Source organism: Pithys albifrons, chromosome 19, assembly GCF_047495875.1.
Source record: "Pithys albifrons albifrons isolate INPA30051 chromosome 19, PitAlb_v1, whole genome shotgun sequence".
NCBI classification, from domain to species: Eukaryota; Metazoa; Chordata; class Aves; order Passeriformes; family Thamnophilidae; genus Pithys; species Pithys albifrons.
Window position 1 is genome coordinate 6,706,648 of NC_092476.1, and position 16,149 is coordinate 6,722,796.

At 45.0% G+C, this 16,149-nt stretch overlaps 1 protein-coding gene across 1 annotated transcript in view; it reads right to left on the minus strand.

Annotated features, from left to right (window-relative positions):
• Positions 1–431: 431 nt before the first annotated feature.
• The window catches only part of GRB2 (growth factor receptor bound protein 2), a 52,962-nt gene continuing 37,244 nt past the window's right edge, over positions 432–16,149 (minus strand). The window contains exons 3-6 of the mRNA XM_071573463.1: positions 11,747–11,844; positions 6,975–7,097; positions 4,170–4,338; positions 432–2,753 (exon numbers count right to left, since the gene is read on the minus strand). Coding sequence (XP_071429564.1) covers positions 2,568–2,753; positions 4,170–4,338; positions 6,975–7,097; positions 11,747–11,844 — 576 coding nt within the window. The 3' untranslated portion in view covers positions 432–2,567. The remainder of the gene's footprint in view (positions 2,754–4,169; positions 4,339–6,974; positions 7,098–11,746; positions 11,845–16,149) is intronic.

Consider the following 16,149-nt stretch of genomic DNA (forward strand, 5'->3'; position numbering starts at 1 on the left):
AGATTAAAACTGACTACAACAATCACATTCACAGGCACTTTCTGACCAAAAGCAAAGGTTGGGGAGAAGCTGCAGAGCCCACAGAGCAGCAGCTCCTCACAGGTAACCTGCCAACCGGCCTTCACACCTTGTGAACACAACAGAGCAGACCTTTAGGCACCAGAAGTGAACATCTGCAGGGCACTGATGGAGCAGAGCCAAAGCCACAACAGCCTGAGCTCCAGCTGTGCTTACACCAGCCACAAACCCACCTTCCTGTCTCCAGCAAGACACTTCAGAAGTGTCTGAACCACGATGCTCAAAGCTCTGAGCATTTTCAGGCCAAAGCACATCCTGCAGCTTTTCCCTCCTACAGCAATTTAAAATCATACAAATTATCTCAGTCAGTTATACTTTGGTCAGTTAACTGAAATAACAGACAGATGCTCAAGTGAAGAATTCAATGTATATTTATTATTCACAGTTAATTACTATCTACCAAATGCTGCTGCAGAGTTAAAGGATTAAGTACATAGGCCTTTTTTATTTAAACACTGATTTTTTTTTTAATATATATACACACACAAGACATATGTCTGCAAGGCTGCATGATATACACCAATTCCAAAATAAGGAAACAATCAAATGGTCCAGGTGTAGAATGCCATAGATTCCTTTTCCAATCACTTTACAAAGAGGGAAGAAAGTGAGTTGACAGCTAGCAAGGAGAGGGGGAGAAAGTAATACTCTACAGGACAGCTCTCTCTTTCATTTGCTGGAAAATTAAAGTGTAAGGCAGAGTCCATCTCAGGAGTAAAACATTTGTAACACTTAGTACAAAAAAAGGCACCCTCCAACAAAAGATTGCCTGTGCTCAGGCAGGGCGGGTGGAGATCTCCGCTGCAGGGTTGGATTCGTTGGTGGGGTGAAGGGATCCAGCCAAACGGCCACCAAAGGAAAAGAATGCAACTGAAGATTGGCACAGAGCGCGGCGCGGACTGATTGCGTTCCTGCCGTCCAATTCCAGGTCAAACTGCCCTGGGAGGGGCAAAGGGCCACCAGAGACGCCCCTGGGGTGCGGGAGGGGAGAACAGTCACACACAGCCTGCTGTGAACGGGAGCTACTCCAACAGAATCACTGACCTGAGAAGGGAGAGAGGCTGGAGAACAGGGATGGCCAACTCCACTTGTCGAGAGCAACACGACTGCAAATGTTCCCTATCCAGGCCGAGGAGACAGGCTGGCCACATGCATCACGTAGAAACATTCACTAAGAGCATAAAGGTTTTTCAAGCACTATTTCTTGAGGTTTCTCTGCATTATGAAGTTTTCCATCAAAGGAATGTATATTTTATAGGACATGCCAGGGCTATTATTCCTCAAATTCCCCCCTTAACCCTCCCTTCCCAAAATATTCTTCCTCATTTTCCCTGGTCATAACTTTCCCCTTTCTTTTACATCTTTTGAGGCTCCTGGTTGCAGCTCTCCACCACTGAGCAGCCTAAGTTGTCACGTGAATGCCTTGATTTTATTTTCCTTGGAATAAGGGAAGTTGAACAGTAAGACCAATCTGAAGATTAAAGCTTCATCTCTGTTTGTAGATTTTTCTCAAGTGTCCATTGATAAAATCGCCCTCTTTCACCCCCTTCCCACAAAGTATTTATTTACACATAGGCAGAAAAAAAAACCCTCTGAAAAGCTCTGGACTGTCCTTTTAACTTAAAAAATAATAAAAAAGAAAATAAGGGAAAGGCACTATGGAAAAAATTACAGAATGTGCTCAACCGTACACCTTTAAGAAAAAACAAAAAAGCTGTCAGCACAGCATTAACAGACTTCAGTTGTACATTGGAGTTTCTCAAAGCAGCTCTGTGACTCAAAAGGAAAAAATAGAACAAAAAGCCACACAACTCTTCTCCCTTCCTCTGCTTGGAAGCTGCTGAGCTTCAGAAGAAAGTGCCAAAGGAGAAGAGACAATAAAAATTAGATTAACACCTCATTTTTCCCAGGCAAGAAGAGCTGAATGTTGAAGGCAAAAGCAGAGACTGATGATTTTTGTTTTTTTTTAAAGGCAGGACTGCGGATTTGGTTCTTCTCTCATGTCCCTTCATGTCAAATGAAGACCGTTTGCAGAGAGAGAAAATACCAGCAGAGTTTCTCCCTTTTCCTTTAACTGCATGGCTAGGACTTTATATGGCATTAAAACTTCATGCACTGATGGACAGAGGAGGAGGGGGAAACAAGAAGAGTTGCGGTGGTGCGACCTTAAGTGACCTTAAAACACTCATTTGCGACAAGAGTGAATAAAAGGGGGTAACCCAGGAGCAGCTGAGGAAATTTGTTATTTTCATTTCTCTCTCTCTCTTTCTTTTTCTTTTTTTTTTCTCCTTTAAGATAAGTTTTGGTGTGTAAGTTGAACTCTTCCCCCCCGCCCCTGAAGTTCCGCACTGAGGGAAGGAGGATCACCTCACGGTGAAAGGTGACTCTGGTTTTACCGCCGTGTGATTTTAGGTCACTGGCTGCAGTTAGGCTCTGTATGTGTATTTACTGTTTCTCTGGTTTCCTTAAATAATCTCTAATATTTATCTCTAGATGTTCCGGTTCACCGGGGTCACGTAGTTGCGTGGAAACATGCCCGTCTGTCCGCGGCAGGCTCCCTTCCACCAGTTGGGGTCAGAATTGTCAAGGACTTGGATAAAGTCTCCACGATGGAAGCCCAGCTCTCCTTCCTCTTGGGGATCAAAATCAAACAGGGCTTGAACGTATGTTGGTTGCTGAAAGGGGAAAGAAAAACATACACAGAGTGAGGATCACCCACAGCAATTGAGGCAGCTGCTCCCCCGGGCAGGAGCTGCGCTCACACCCCAATTTAACATTAAACATTCCGGGTGTTTCCTTTCCCAGCTTCCAACATCTGCAACAAGGTGCTACAACAGGACAGCACTGGCTACAGAAGACCTTGGAAAAAAAGTCAGGCTTCTGTGAAAGAGCTGAAATAGAGAGAGCAGATAATTCTGATGTTTCTCTTCCAGTCTTTGTGATCCACTGGAAGTCTTTGCTCTATTGCAATACAATCCTCTTGCTGCTTATTCATCCTGTTTTCACCTGACAGCACAAATATTGCTGATCTACCTGTGATACACAAAGTTCCCCCTAAAAACTGGATGTTGGCATTTTGCACATTTTCCTTAAAACTATCTTCTGTCACTGATGATTTTGCCTGGCCATTCTTATGCTAACAGTTCATTTAAACACATTTGCAGTCTTGAAATCACGAGGCCAGGAGGGTCTCTTTGTGCTTGTCCTTTTCAGCCAGGTATTTTTCCCATCCTCTGTTTATCCCTGACCCTTCAGTGCAGAGCCACATGTGAATTCAGACAGGTTGTGACACAGGGTGAGCAGTGTGAATTCCTCACCCTTTTCTCCGAGCTAGGACCAGAATGCTGCACACAGAAAGCAAAAGGACTTATCCAAAATTGACCAAACATGCAGTTACATGCAATGGAACACTCTGATTGACCTGGGAAATGGAACAAAACAGAGAGCTGGATATAAACAAGCTGCTCTGCTAGCACTTCACAGTAGTTTTTGGGTTTTCTTAACACTGGCTAGATCCAAACGAGAGCAGGGATGTTCCATCTGCTGTAACAACCTCTTCAGGAAAGCCCAGTACCAAAGCCCCACTGGAGCCTGAGGGGTCCAGTTCTGGCTGTGAACCAGTATAAAACAGAACAGAACCAGTATAAATCAGAACAGAACCAGTATAAATCAGAACAGAATCACAGAATTGTTAAGGTTGGAGAAGACCTTTAAGATCAGCGAGTCCAACCATTAACCCAGCACTTCTCTGTCCTTTCTTACTGTGTCCTCTAATAGGAGTAAATAATTTTTAATTCAGAGGAATCAGGTGATGTTCCTGCAATAGAATCCATAAACATTACAAGCCAAATGTTCCAGTAGCAGCAATAACACTTTTCAAGGGAGACCAGGGAGTGCAGGTAGGCTCTGTGCAAGAATGCAACTTATTGCAGTATAACTTTGACTGCAAGATCTAAAGATACACTTCCACAGACAGGAAAGTTGTCCATCAGCTTCCTTCCACCCCTATCCATTTACACTAAAATGCAATCCCACTTCAGACTGTGCCTGTAACAGCCTAAACAGCACACTCTACCAGGACATTCCCTTACCTGTGGCACCTGTTCAATGTCCCGGAGGAATATCTGCTGGTTCCTGGAGACAGATGTGGATCTGTGATAATCTACCAGCTCGTTCAAAGAATTGAACTTCACCACCCAGAGGAAATACTTGCCAGCCCCATCCCTAAGCACCTTGAAGTGCTGCACATCATTTCCAAACCTGTGTGGAAGGAATGAAACACACAAAAATCCACAGTATTAATCACCAAGCACTCCTCTTTTGGGATCATTAGCACAGAGTTTGGAACAAAAAGGTCCTTCAGGGCACAGTGAAAACTGTGAATGACATTGATGACATAGAAGCAACCCCAGAGGTGGCATCCAGAACACGAACTTGTTGTGTGGGATGTGTGAAATCACCTGTGCCCCTGAAGACGGGCAGAGAATCCCAAGGACAAATGCCATGGACTTTGCAGGGTCACTTTAATGCAGCTGCTCCCTGGCACCTTCCACTCCACATCCCCAAATACAGGATTTCCAACTCAAACTGCACAAGCACTTCAGTTTAGCTCTTCACACCCAGCAATTTCACAACTGACTCGAGGCAGTTTCAGTTTGTGTCACTCTTGCCAGGGTCTTCTGCTTGTCACAGTCCCTCAGCACCACTGAGTACGTGCAACAATACAATGCATAAGCACCAGTCCCATCATAGGCAAATTCCTGGGAAAACACTGCCATGGGTAGGGTGGGATTATCTCTTTTGGCAGCCAGTGTGGATTTGAGCAAAGCATTGTCTTGTAAAACAAAAACAACTCTCTGGTCCTTGAAAAAACCCCCAAAACAAACCCTGACAAAAACCCCTCCAAAACCTACACAGACAAAAAAAAAAGGCCCTCAAACCCCAAAATGTCTGAAAAATGATGCTGCACACGTAACACAGCAATTCCAATACTGTGTTCACAACTTTTTCCAACAAATTATGGCATTCAGCTGAAGCTGCATTTCCAACAGTTTCAATCTGAATAAAGAGGAGCTCCGAAAAGGTCCATTGGGATTTTCCAGATGAATGGCACATTGGTATTTTTACTTCAGTCTGAAGCACTGAAAACAGAAGACAACTGTTTCCACTTGGCATGCACAGCTTCCATCCATCGGCTGGGACAGCAGACACTGCCCTGGCTACGGAGGTGACACGGAACAACTTGTGAGAGCTGCCTCTGCTCTGCCCTCCTCAGCCTGGAAGCTTCTCACCATTTCAAATCCTACAAGTCACCGTTTAGGAAAAGAGGTTTTTAAATAATACAAACAGAAAATCCCACGCGACTGAGACATCACCACCAGGTGGCAACACTAAGCTGAACAGGCAGGCAGAGAGAGCCGTGCCATTGTGACTTTCTGTTTCTTAAAGGAATGCACTTTCTGGAATGAAGTTTCCATTCATATCTAATATTCAGGCTCAGATGATTCTAACCAAGACAGAAATATAAACATCTCTAAAATCAGGGGCTTTAATCCAGTTTGCTGGCATGACTTACTCCTGCTGTACAGGAGCACAAAAAATTTTGGTTCCAGACCAAAGATGACCAGAAAAAATAAACAAACCTTGTTGAGACAGATCACTGAGAGCCAGAGAAAATAGAGCCAACTAGGAATTGTGTATGAATAATAAAAATGTTGTTAGGATTCTATAGAAAATTTTATTTATGGCAGGAAAGGGAAAGATTACAGAAAATAAAAAAATAAAAGCCAGAGTCAACAGACTCCCTCCCACCCCATCCCATATTAAATTACGTCACACACCCTTTCAAGTTCTTAATACTTCTATTATACAGTAACATCAGATCACAGAATCCCAGAATGGTTTGGCCTGGCAGGGACCTTAGAGATTGCCTGGTTCCAAGGCCCTACCAGCAGCCCTATCATCCCAGGCTGCTCCAAGCCCCATCTGACCTGGCATTGAACACATCCAGGGATGATGGGGCAGCCACAGCTTCTCTGGGCAACCTGTGCCAGGGCCTGCCCAGCCTCACAGGGAAGAATTCCTTCCTAACATCTCATCTAAACCTGTCCTACTTCAGCTTAAGGCCATTCCTGCTTCTCCCGTCACTTGTCCAAAGTCCCTCTCCAGCTTTTCTGTAGCTCCTTTAGGCACTGGAAGGGGCTCTAAGGTCACCCAGGAGCCTTCCCTTCTCCAGGCTGAAAAGCCACAACATTCTCAGCCTGTCTCCATAGGAGGATGGGTCAGTCAGGGTGTCATGTGGGCCACTGGTAACCAGCAGGAGGTCCTGCTGGTTAACAGCTCTTCTAGTGAGGTTATCCAAGGATAAGAACAGGTCCTCTTCACTTCCCTGTTATTACACTGAGTTTATCCATGTGAAATGCACTTGTGAGATTGAAGGGGCCTCTGGTTTCAAAGCTCCATGTCCTGGTGCCTGGCAACAGGAATATCACCAAGCACGTGCCACACAGAGAAAAACATATTTGTAAATGTACTACACAGAGGGAAGATAAAGTAATAACTTGTACTGCAGAGGAGGATGGGAGAGAATGTGTCCAACTGGGCACTCTGTGGCTGCAAGAAAGAAAAATGGGATCCACAAACAAGCCAAGAGAAGTGCCTGGGACTAAATGAGCCACGTGCCAGCAGGTCAGTCCTGTGGGATCACTGCAAACCAGAGCACAGATATTTGTTCTGTTAGACAGGGAATAAGTATCACTACAAGAACAGGCATGTTATGGGGCACCTGAAAGATTATTCCTGCTCCTCAGCATTGACAATTACCTGCCCTTTGCTCACTAGTCCAAAGGAGCAGCAGATCCCTGATTACCATGTAATTGCTTCTGGGTATGACTTACTTGACTGAGAGGGAGAAGTCCCCAGGAGCACTCTCGCTCTCCCTGATGAGGAAGGCACCATCGTGTCTCTGTTTGCCCAACATCTCTTCAGCCTTCGCTCGGGGAATCTTTCCAAAAAACCACCTGTGTAGGGAGGAAAAGAAAACAAACGGAAAATTAAGAATTTGAATCCTTTAATGGAAGAAACAGAAACATCAGAGATGTACAAAGATACTGTCTATACACTGACCCATCCTGCACAAGTGAAAAGTGCATTTTTGTACCAAAATCAATTTCTAGTCTCTTTTAGATTGGGTGGTTAAGACACAATTGCTTCAGCTGAGAGAATCAATACCTTCATTCAGCAGCTGATTGCTCCTGCAGCTCAGAGTCCAATCTTTCTGAGCCCTACCAGAGTACTGCGGCCCAGGGCAGGGATCGTCTCCCAGAAAGCTGAGGCAGTGCCAGGAGAGCAGTTACACGCAGACCAAGTGAGAAAAGGTCACAGAATCACAGACTATTCTAAGCTGGAAGGGACCCACAAAGATCATTGAGTCCAACTCTTAAGTCAATGGCCCATACAGGGGATTGAACCCATGATCTTGGCATTATTACAACCAAGTTTGAACCAACTGAGCTAATCTCAGGTTCCTTCAAGATCTCTGCTTCATTGCAGAGGAGTCTGATCTAGGCACATGATTCCATCCCACAAAAGGTGCTGGTGATACTTGTTTCAGAAGCCTCTTCTGCCTTCTCCTACAGGCAGGACAACCCAGCAGCTTTCACAGAAGGAGTCACATGAAGTAGTTGCCTCATGGAAGCCACATCTGAAATCCTCACCAGTCACAGGCTGACCATGACACCGAGGCTGAACCCACCTCGGGCCACCCGATCGTCAGCACTGACCAACAGGTCACAGGATCCTCACCCACATCCACACTTGCATTTCCAGACTAATCCAAGATTAAAGCCAAACAAGGGCTCAGGAGTAGGTCACATGGCATGAGAAAAGCAGAACCATCTTCACAACCAAAAAGTGGAGCTTCCAGTTCTGGGTAACAGATCACAGGGGACAGCAGCACTGACCACAGCCCATTACCACACAGATGACTGACCTCAGAGCACGGCGTTTCACAACAAGAGCTCTACTCACACTGCCTGCAGTGAAGGGTTTGGTGCAGCAACAAGACAGGAGTTGCAGAATCCTTCCTGAAACAGTCCCTCTTAAGACAAGTTGAAGCTTTCATGAAGTCACAAAGTCACCAGATACTTCTGGTTAAGAGGAAACAACCTCCAGAGGTGAAGGAGGATTGATTTCTTGATTACCAGGCATGGTTTACTTGCTTGAAACTCCCGCTGTGTACTTTTTAATCCCAAGAATGAAAAGTTTTTCTCTCTAAACCATCCTATTTTCAGTGATAAACAATTCATGGCATTCTGTACTTTCTGGCTGGTTTAACACCTGTGCTGTTTCTGGGTACCTGAGGTGAGGTGGTGGCAGACCTGCCCCTCGCCAGACTCTGCTGCCTTCAAAGACCAACCAAGAGAACCCATTAGTGAAACTCCCTCAGAATTCAAAGGTAATGGATTTTTTCTGGGCTTTTGACACTATTGTTGCAAAGACAACAAGTCTTGAGTTTTGCCTCTGCCAAATATTGCACAAAGCAAGCTTTACATTTTGATTTTAGATACCTTGCTGTATTTCTTGTTTACAAAATGTCTTAATCCTGTTTAGTTCTCAAATAATTCTCAGTTACTCACATGTGACTTGGAAATGAGAGCCTCATCTTAAATAAACACAAAACCACACCTCACCCATGTTTGTAAAACAGAAGAAAAGCCTGAAAGAGCTTAACAGAACCCTTCCCGAAGGCTCAGCAGCACACCTGATTTTCCCTCTGAATTTTACTGAAAAAATGGAAGTGCACTGTTTGATTAAAAGAACTAATACTTCCAAAGGGACAATACCAAATTCTTGAAGTTTTCTGCCAGCTGCTTCTAAGGACTAAAAATCTTTCACAATTCTTGAGCTCCCTTGCAGTTTTATGGCTTCACTACCACACTAGCCAGAGAAAAAGCGCCTGACTAAAAAGATGAAAAGAAGTGCCACAGAAGAGAGAAACAAAGAAAGTTACTTTGCAGGACTACTGTCTGCTAAGAACACACTTGTAAAGCAGCTGAAGTGCTGTGGGCAGATGAATCTTTGCTACAAAATGTCAGAAAAAATTAATAAAAATCACATGCGGAGAATTAGCAAAGTGACCATGATGTTCCCAGAGCTTCCCTGCTGAGGCAAAGCTGAGGTAACTCTTGTCTCCAATCAGCTCTGCAGTGGAGGTGAAACTCAGCCAGTCAGCACTGCAGAACCAAATCCAGGCATTCCTGCTGATGCTGCAGAGCCAGAGGGTGAAGCACGGCTTGGTACAGCACAGGTTCTCATTGCTCCCAGCCTCCTTTCCAGCGGCACTTTGGCAATTCCTTTGGCTTCACTTGGCACGGTCTTTTCCTTGGCCCATTTCCCCCCAGAGATCACAATGCTGCAAAGTGAGGCCTCAGCAATATCCCCAGGACAAGCTGATTATGAACACAAACACCTGAGACAGCCCAGACCAGAGTCCTGGTGCTCCATAAACAGCAAACGCTTCCCCTGCCCCCTTCCAGAGAAAGGTGTCCTGTCACTGAACCCACTGCTGTGCCCTCACAGGAACCTCCCTGCCCAGAGCTTCCTGCAGCTCCTCTCCAAGTGTCCTGCCTATCTCTGCCCTCATCTTTGCTTTGTTAACTGAGGTGGCCATTCTGATTAACCCTTCAGAACCCAGGGCACTCAGCTGGTGACTGACAGGTGCCACATTTTCCTTTCAGCTTCATTTGCTGTGGTTACAAAGCAAACTGTAAGATTTGCAAAATGTAAGTAAGAAGAAACTCTGTATTTAACACCAGCTGTGCAGTTGGAGGATTTAAGTCTTTGATCCTAGGACAGGCTTTAAAGTCACTTTCTTTTCAAAACCTCTTGAAAATGATTTGATAGTAGGCTGAGAAAAGGAACATTCTCTTTCTCACTGCCTGCAGTTTGCTTTTTATATGACCTGTATGACTAGAGAGCTCTGCATTACACTAAGCCAACATTATGCTATAAAAACTTCTGCATAATTTCCCAGGGTTGTTAAAGCACTCGTTAAGACTCCCAGCATTGCTGACACATGGAGCTGACTCCATCCAGATGCCATCAGCAGTTTAAACATCTTCAGATAAGATCAAATTAACTATGCTTCAAACCCACTTCCAAATTCACCCACTTGCAGGCTCAGATATTGTTCATTCCCTTTTGACACAAAAAAAAGGAAAAACTGACAGCTCTATCCCTCTAAAACAAAATGCTATGGATGATCACAGAATAAAGTGATCATGACAGGTGACAAGACCACAGTACAACTCAAATTCCTGCAAAGCTGTTGTGAGAAGATGCAGCCATCAAATCAATGAGAGAGAAATTGCAACGTGACTTTGTGATCCCCAGTGGCAAACAAGACATGTTACTGCAGAAAACAAGGCTTTAAACAAGTTCAGAATTTTCTTGTTTGTCCTTGCTTCACTTCCCACTTGGCTGCACCAAAGTGTTACACCTCTTCTCCCTTCCTTCTGCTTCCTTCTGCTGTTTCAAAAGAGCCCTTAGAAAAATAATTCTTGATTGCATTTAACTGCAGTATCTTCATTATATAATGACAGTCAGCACTTAAATCAATCATCAGTTTTTGTGAGCAAGTGAAACACTGCAGCTCCTTGTAAAAACCTTGATTACAGGTTTTGCTGCTCCCTCCTAAACTTTTTCTCCCCTTTGAATCTGATACCCAGACCTTGCTGTTTCCTTGTTCAGATGCCGTAGGATCTCAAAGGTTGGAGGAACTAAAGTTTAGTAGAAGACAGCAGAAATAAATGAACTGACAGAAAGAAAACACCCAGTCATGAAATGCTACTGTTTCCATGCTGGATTCCTTATATCCAAGAGATGTTCAAAGTAGTTACTCAAAGGCAGCTCCCTGGAGCAGCAAATCCACGGAATGACCCTTGTGTAACAGCAGGGAGGCTTTGGGGTTGGCCTGTTTGGTGAGGAAGGTGCTGGATCAGATGTTACAAGTCCTATCCAACCTTAACAATCCTGTGATTCTACACTGAGGATGTGACAGATGTACAAGTTCAGCCCCAAATATTCTTAAGCACTTTTCTGGTGAGCTGTGAATGCCATGAATTTTACTCTCTGCTCAGCAGGTAAAATAGAGGATCATCATAAAAACACAAACCACTCTTTCTCTGGGGCAGTGCTGGTAACAACCCTCTGCTAAAGAGTTTTCTGCTGGTTTATGCCTGATGATAGAAACATAGAACATGCTGAGTTGGAAGGGACCCATCAGGATCATAGAGTCCAACCCTCAGTCCTGCACAGGACCCTGAGAATCCCACCATGTGCCTGAGAGCTTTGTCCAAACAATTCATGAACTAGGGCAGGCCTGGTGCTGTGTGGAGCCTGTTCCAGTGCCCAGCCACTCTTTAGGTGAAGAAGAATGACCCCAAGGTTGCTCTGTCTGACCCTTGAAAACACCACAGCAAGCACCAGAAAGGCTTCCCAAAATACCCCACTGTGAAAGGAGTTACAGCCAGAGCAACTCCCCAGCCATCCTGCACCTGCCCAGACATTTGGGTAGAGCTGCAAGTTACATTTTAGCAGAAAACTTCCTTCTGTTTGAGAGGATGTGCACAGTCAGCCCAAGGGAGCCCCTCCCCAGAGCTTCACTTACGGATGTGGTTTCATTTCTATGTAGTTCTTGGGAATGAATCCGTCTTTGCCGTTGAGTTCTGCCTTGTACCAATTCTGATCACATTCTTCATTCAAAACCTGGGGGAACCAAACAAAAATTAAGCTTGTCAGAGTTGAAGATACAGCAAAACTGATGAAGGTACCAGGTTATTCTTCCCACTCTTGTTTCAAAACTGCCCCTGTGAGATGAACCTGTGAAAGTGGTGGTAGTGCCTGTTCCACTGCCCCTCAGGAGTGTCCAGCACTGCCAGGAACAAACACCAGCACAGGCCCAGCTGGATACAACTGGCAGCTTCAATGCAGGTTAAACCCAGCTTAAATCAGACCTCAGAAACAGGGACTTGTCTGGTGAGCAGCTTTTACAATAAAAAAGTTAAACATATTCAAACAGCAAATACAGATGAACAAAGTTTCTCCTTTTTTATTTTTCAATGGGATACATTTCCTACTGTAATTGAAAATGAATGAAAGATCAGGAGTCACAAAAAAGAAGTCCCATGAAAAGGTAACTTTAACAGCACAAACTGATACTTCAAAGCAAATTTGCTCTAAAACTTCAGCGTTTTATTTTTCATTGAATTTCTGTCAATGGGCAGTGCAATAGGCAAGTCTGGTACACTCACTGAAGGCAGGCTGTCCAATATAGTTCTGTGTTCTGTAAATAAAGCCATGCTATAGTTTGAAACTACCTCTCCTCAAGATGGTTTTATTTGTTGTTGGAAGTAAACACCCCAGAGAATCTGTCCCCTCCTCTTTAAACTTAAGAACCACAGTAGAAGTTCTCCTTTCATTCCTTCCCACCTTTCTCAGGAGGATCTTTAACTTTGCAACAGTGGCCAACAGAAAGACAGATCTGAGTCAAAAAAATAAAAACTTAAAGCCTCAGGTCACAAAAGTATCACATGATTAGCACTGTCTGAATACAGGAAGATGATGAAATGCAAAGAGAAAGAACACGATCCAGAGATCCCACACTACATACAAATGCAGTTATAGTGAAGATACCCTGAAAAACCCCAAAGTGACTCCTTTGCTATGTCACTATGTTTGTTTATTTGAAGGGTGATGAGAGGAATTTTTAAAAAAAGAGAAAGTAAAAGCAGATAAGAATTTGTAAGTGCAGGTCTTACAGCTGATTGAGTGCTTCAGAAATTAAAGGTCAGTGCTTGCCGCCTTTCAAAGCCACATGACAGGCCAACACCCTAAATCTTCCTCACTGCTGACTGCCAGGTTTGACAGAAAACCCTCATCACCTACTGAAATGAAATGTGGCAAAGGACAAAGAGCAAACTGTGAATCCCCTCAGTGAATGACAATGGTAATTGTTGCCCTGACGTTCCTTCACTCGCAGCCCCTCAGGCTGACAGGATGTTCATACCCCAGGTGCCAGCACTTCCACGGGGGAACTGGCACAGCAGCAGAGATACATCTAGAGAACTTTACCAGGGCAGAGATATCACAGAACCATAGAATGGATTGGGTTGGAAAAGACCTCCGAGATCATCAAGTCCAACCCTTGGTCCAACTCCAGTCCCTTTACCAGATCATGCCACTCAGTGCCACGGCCAAGCTCAGTTTCAAAACCTCCAGGGATGGGGAATCCACCCCCTCTCTGGGCAGCCCATTCCAATGCCTGAGCACTCTCTCTGCAAAGAATTTTTTTCTGCTCTCCAACTTCAATTTCCCCTGGCAGAGCTTGAGCCCATCGTGCCCCCTTGTCCTATTGCTGAGTGCCTGGGAGAAGAGACCAACCCTCACCTGGCCAGAACTTCCCTTCAGGGAGTTCTAGACAGTGCTGAGGTCACCTCTGAGCCTCCTCTTCTCCAGGCTATGTACCTTCATGGCCCATTTCAGGCCATTTTCAGCTGAAGAGACTTTAATACTTCAAAGATGCCACGTGCTTTCACGTGGATGAAAACATTCAAGCTATCACTTGTGCAGTTGCTGTTTGGGCTTCCATGTATTTATTTACAAGCTCTGTTCCCATGTGCACAACACATTCAGTCGTTTAGCAGGGATAAGCTGAGCCCGGGTCAGGAGCAGTTCAAGCGTGGCTCTGGTGCAGGCTCTGAGGTAAGAGCTCACACGGGGAGAGCTGGCAGAGATCAGCTGATGTTTGCTGGGCTGCCCTGGAGCAAACACTGCCCTGTCCCACCCACTGCCCTGCCCGTGGGACAGGGAGCTGTGCAGAGACTGAATCCTCCACACAAGGAATACAGGAAGGTGACACCGGCAGGAGCTCTGGGATACTGAACAGGGATGACAGGGAACAAAAACAGGAGTGGAAAACAGGTGCAAAGATCAGGGAGGCACAAACTGAAGCCCAAATCCACAACTCAGTCACACAGAGATTTCAGCACATGGCTTGAAGGCCCAGGAAGTTTGGCTGTTCTCTACCCCAGCTGCTTTCACCAGAATCATTTCCAATACAACACAAACATGACATATTTTGATGTGATCCTTCCCCTGGACTCTGCGTTGGTGAGGCCACACCTTGAGTGTTGTGTTCAGTTCTGGGCCCCTCAGTTCAGGAAAGAGATTGAGGGGCTGGAGCAGGGCCAGAGAAGAGCAACAAGGCTGGAGAAGGGACTGGAGCACAAGTGCTGTGGGGAGAGGCTGAGGGAGCTGGGGGTGTTTAGCCTGGAGAAGAGGAGGCTCAGAGGTGACCTCAGCACTGTCTGGAACTGCCTGAAGGGAAGTTCTGGCCAGGTGGGGGTTGGTCTCTTCTCCCAGGCACTCAGCAATAGGACAAGCTCTGACAGGGGAAATTGAAGTTGGAGAGCAGAAAAAAATTCTTTGCAGAGAGAGTGCTCAGGCATTGGAATGGGCTGCCCAGAGAGGGGGTGGATTCCCCATCCCTGAAGGTTTAGAAACTGAGCTTGGCCATGGCACTGAGTGCCATGATCTGGTAAAGGGACTGGAGGTTGGACCAAGGGTTGGACTTCATGATCTCGGAGGTCTTTTCAATCAATTCTAGGATTCTGTGATTCTATGATTTCTAATAAGCCAAACCTTACACAACACTGTGCATTATCAGAGACAGCCCCCACCAAACCTTTGGTAAGGTCCTGGTTAGGCTGGTTTCATCACCATTACAGAGCAGTTAAGGGACATGGCAGCCTGTTCTTTTTCCAGAAGGAAATGGGTAAATTGTAGTTTCATCTGAAGGACATCACCACATTTTGGTGCTTTTGGCAATAGCTATTAAAAATTATTAGAAATTCTGATGCCCAAATGTAAATTATTTTAATGAGTTTTATCTTGCTCTGAAGATATGCTAATAGATTTGGAGGAGCCAAATCACATCGGGCTTGGGGTACTCATTAATGCCTGGCCTGAAGCCAAACGGCAGCAAGGGAGCAGTGCTGAGGGATGCATTAAACTTTGTGCCCAGAGCGAAAAATAGCTGAATAAAAGGCAGAGCGAGGTGAGCTGCCTACACATCTACATGTGCAACCTGTTCAGGGGACTTTGCTGTAGCGATGAACCCTCCACAGCTCCCCCTCAGTGCCTTGTTTGCTCCCAGGACTTCTTCCTGCTTCACACCCAGACTGAGTTATCTGCACAGCCCGTTGTCCTTTCTAGGATCATTTTAACGAGCTGTCACAGTTCCATTCACACCCTGGCAGACATCCAGCTATCCAGGCCCTGTGTTATGGACCAGAGAGCTCACACCCCCCCTCACCCTGTAAACACACCCCTGTTTCCCCCCTTCTGGCTCTTCCAGAGGCAACAAAACACAGTTTTCTTTCCAAAGTTCCATGTTCTGGTAACATTCCAAGAGGAGTCACCTCCACAACACAGATGTACAACGTCATTTTTCCTGACAGTGTCAGACACCACTGGAGCTGCTCCCAACGCTCCATCAAGCACAAGTGACTTGTACTGAAGGGCCTTAAATTCAGGACAACTTTGCAGTCACGTGCACAAGGCTGGAATTCTGGTGAAGTTACATCATTATTATCATGACAGCTACAGAACAGTCCTGTTCACTTTCAGCTCTCAAAAAACCTTACTCCACTAACACCCATGAGTGAAATACAACTAACAATAAGTCAGGTGCACTGGTGGATTTGCCTTTGATGTTTACATCTGACATTGCTCTCTCTTCTTTTAAATCATAAACCTACTGAAACGAAAGAATTGTCTTTCAGTAATTAAAAGATTTTCTGCAAAACGTTTTAAAAAAACATCCAGTAAATCCATCTATCCCATACCTCAAACTGGCCTCCAAGTGATTTCCAGGTAATAATTCAGATTAAAATTTTTCATCTGGATACTTAAGACACAGTGCTAGGCCTCTAAGAAAAGCAACTATTCTTAACTGAACTAAGATGTCCTGGACTTACTAAAGGTACAAAATTTAGTCTAGATATCACATGC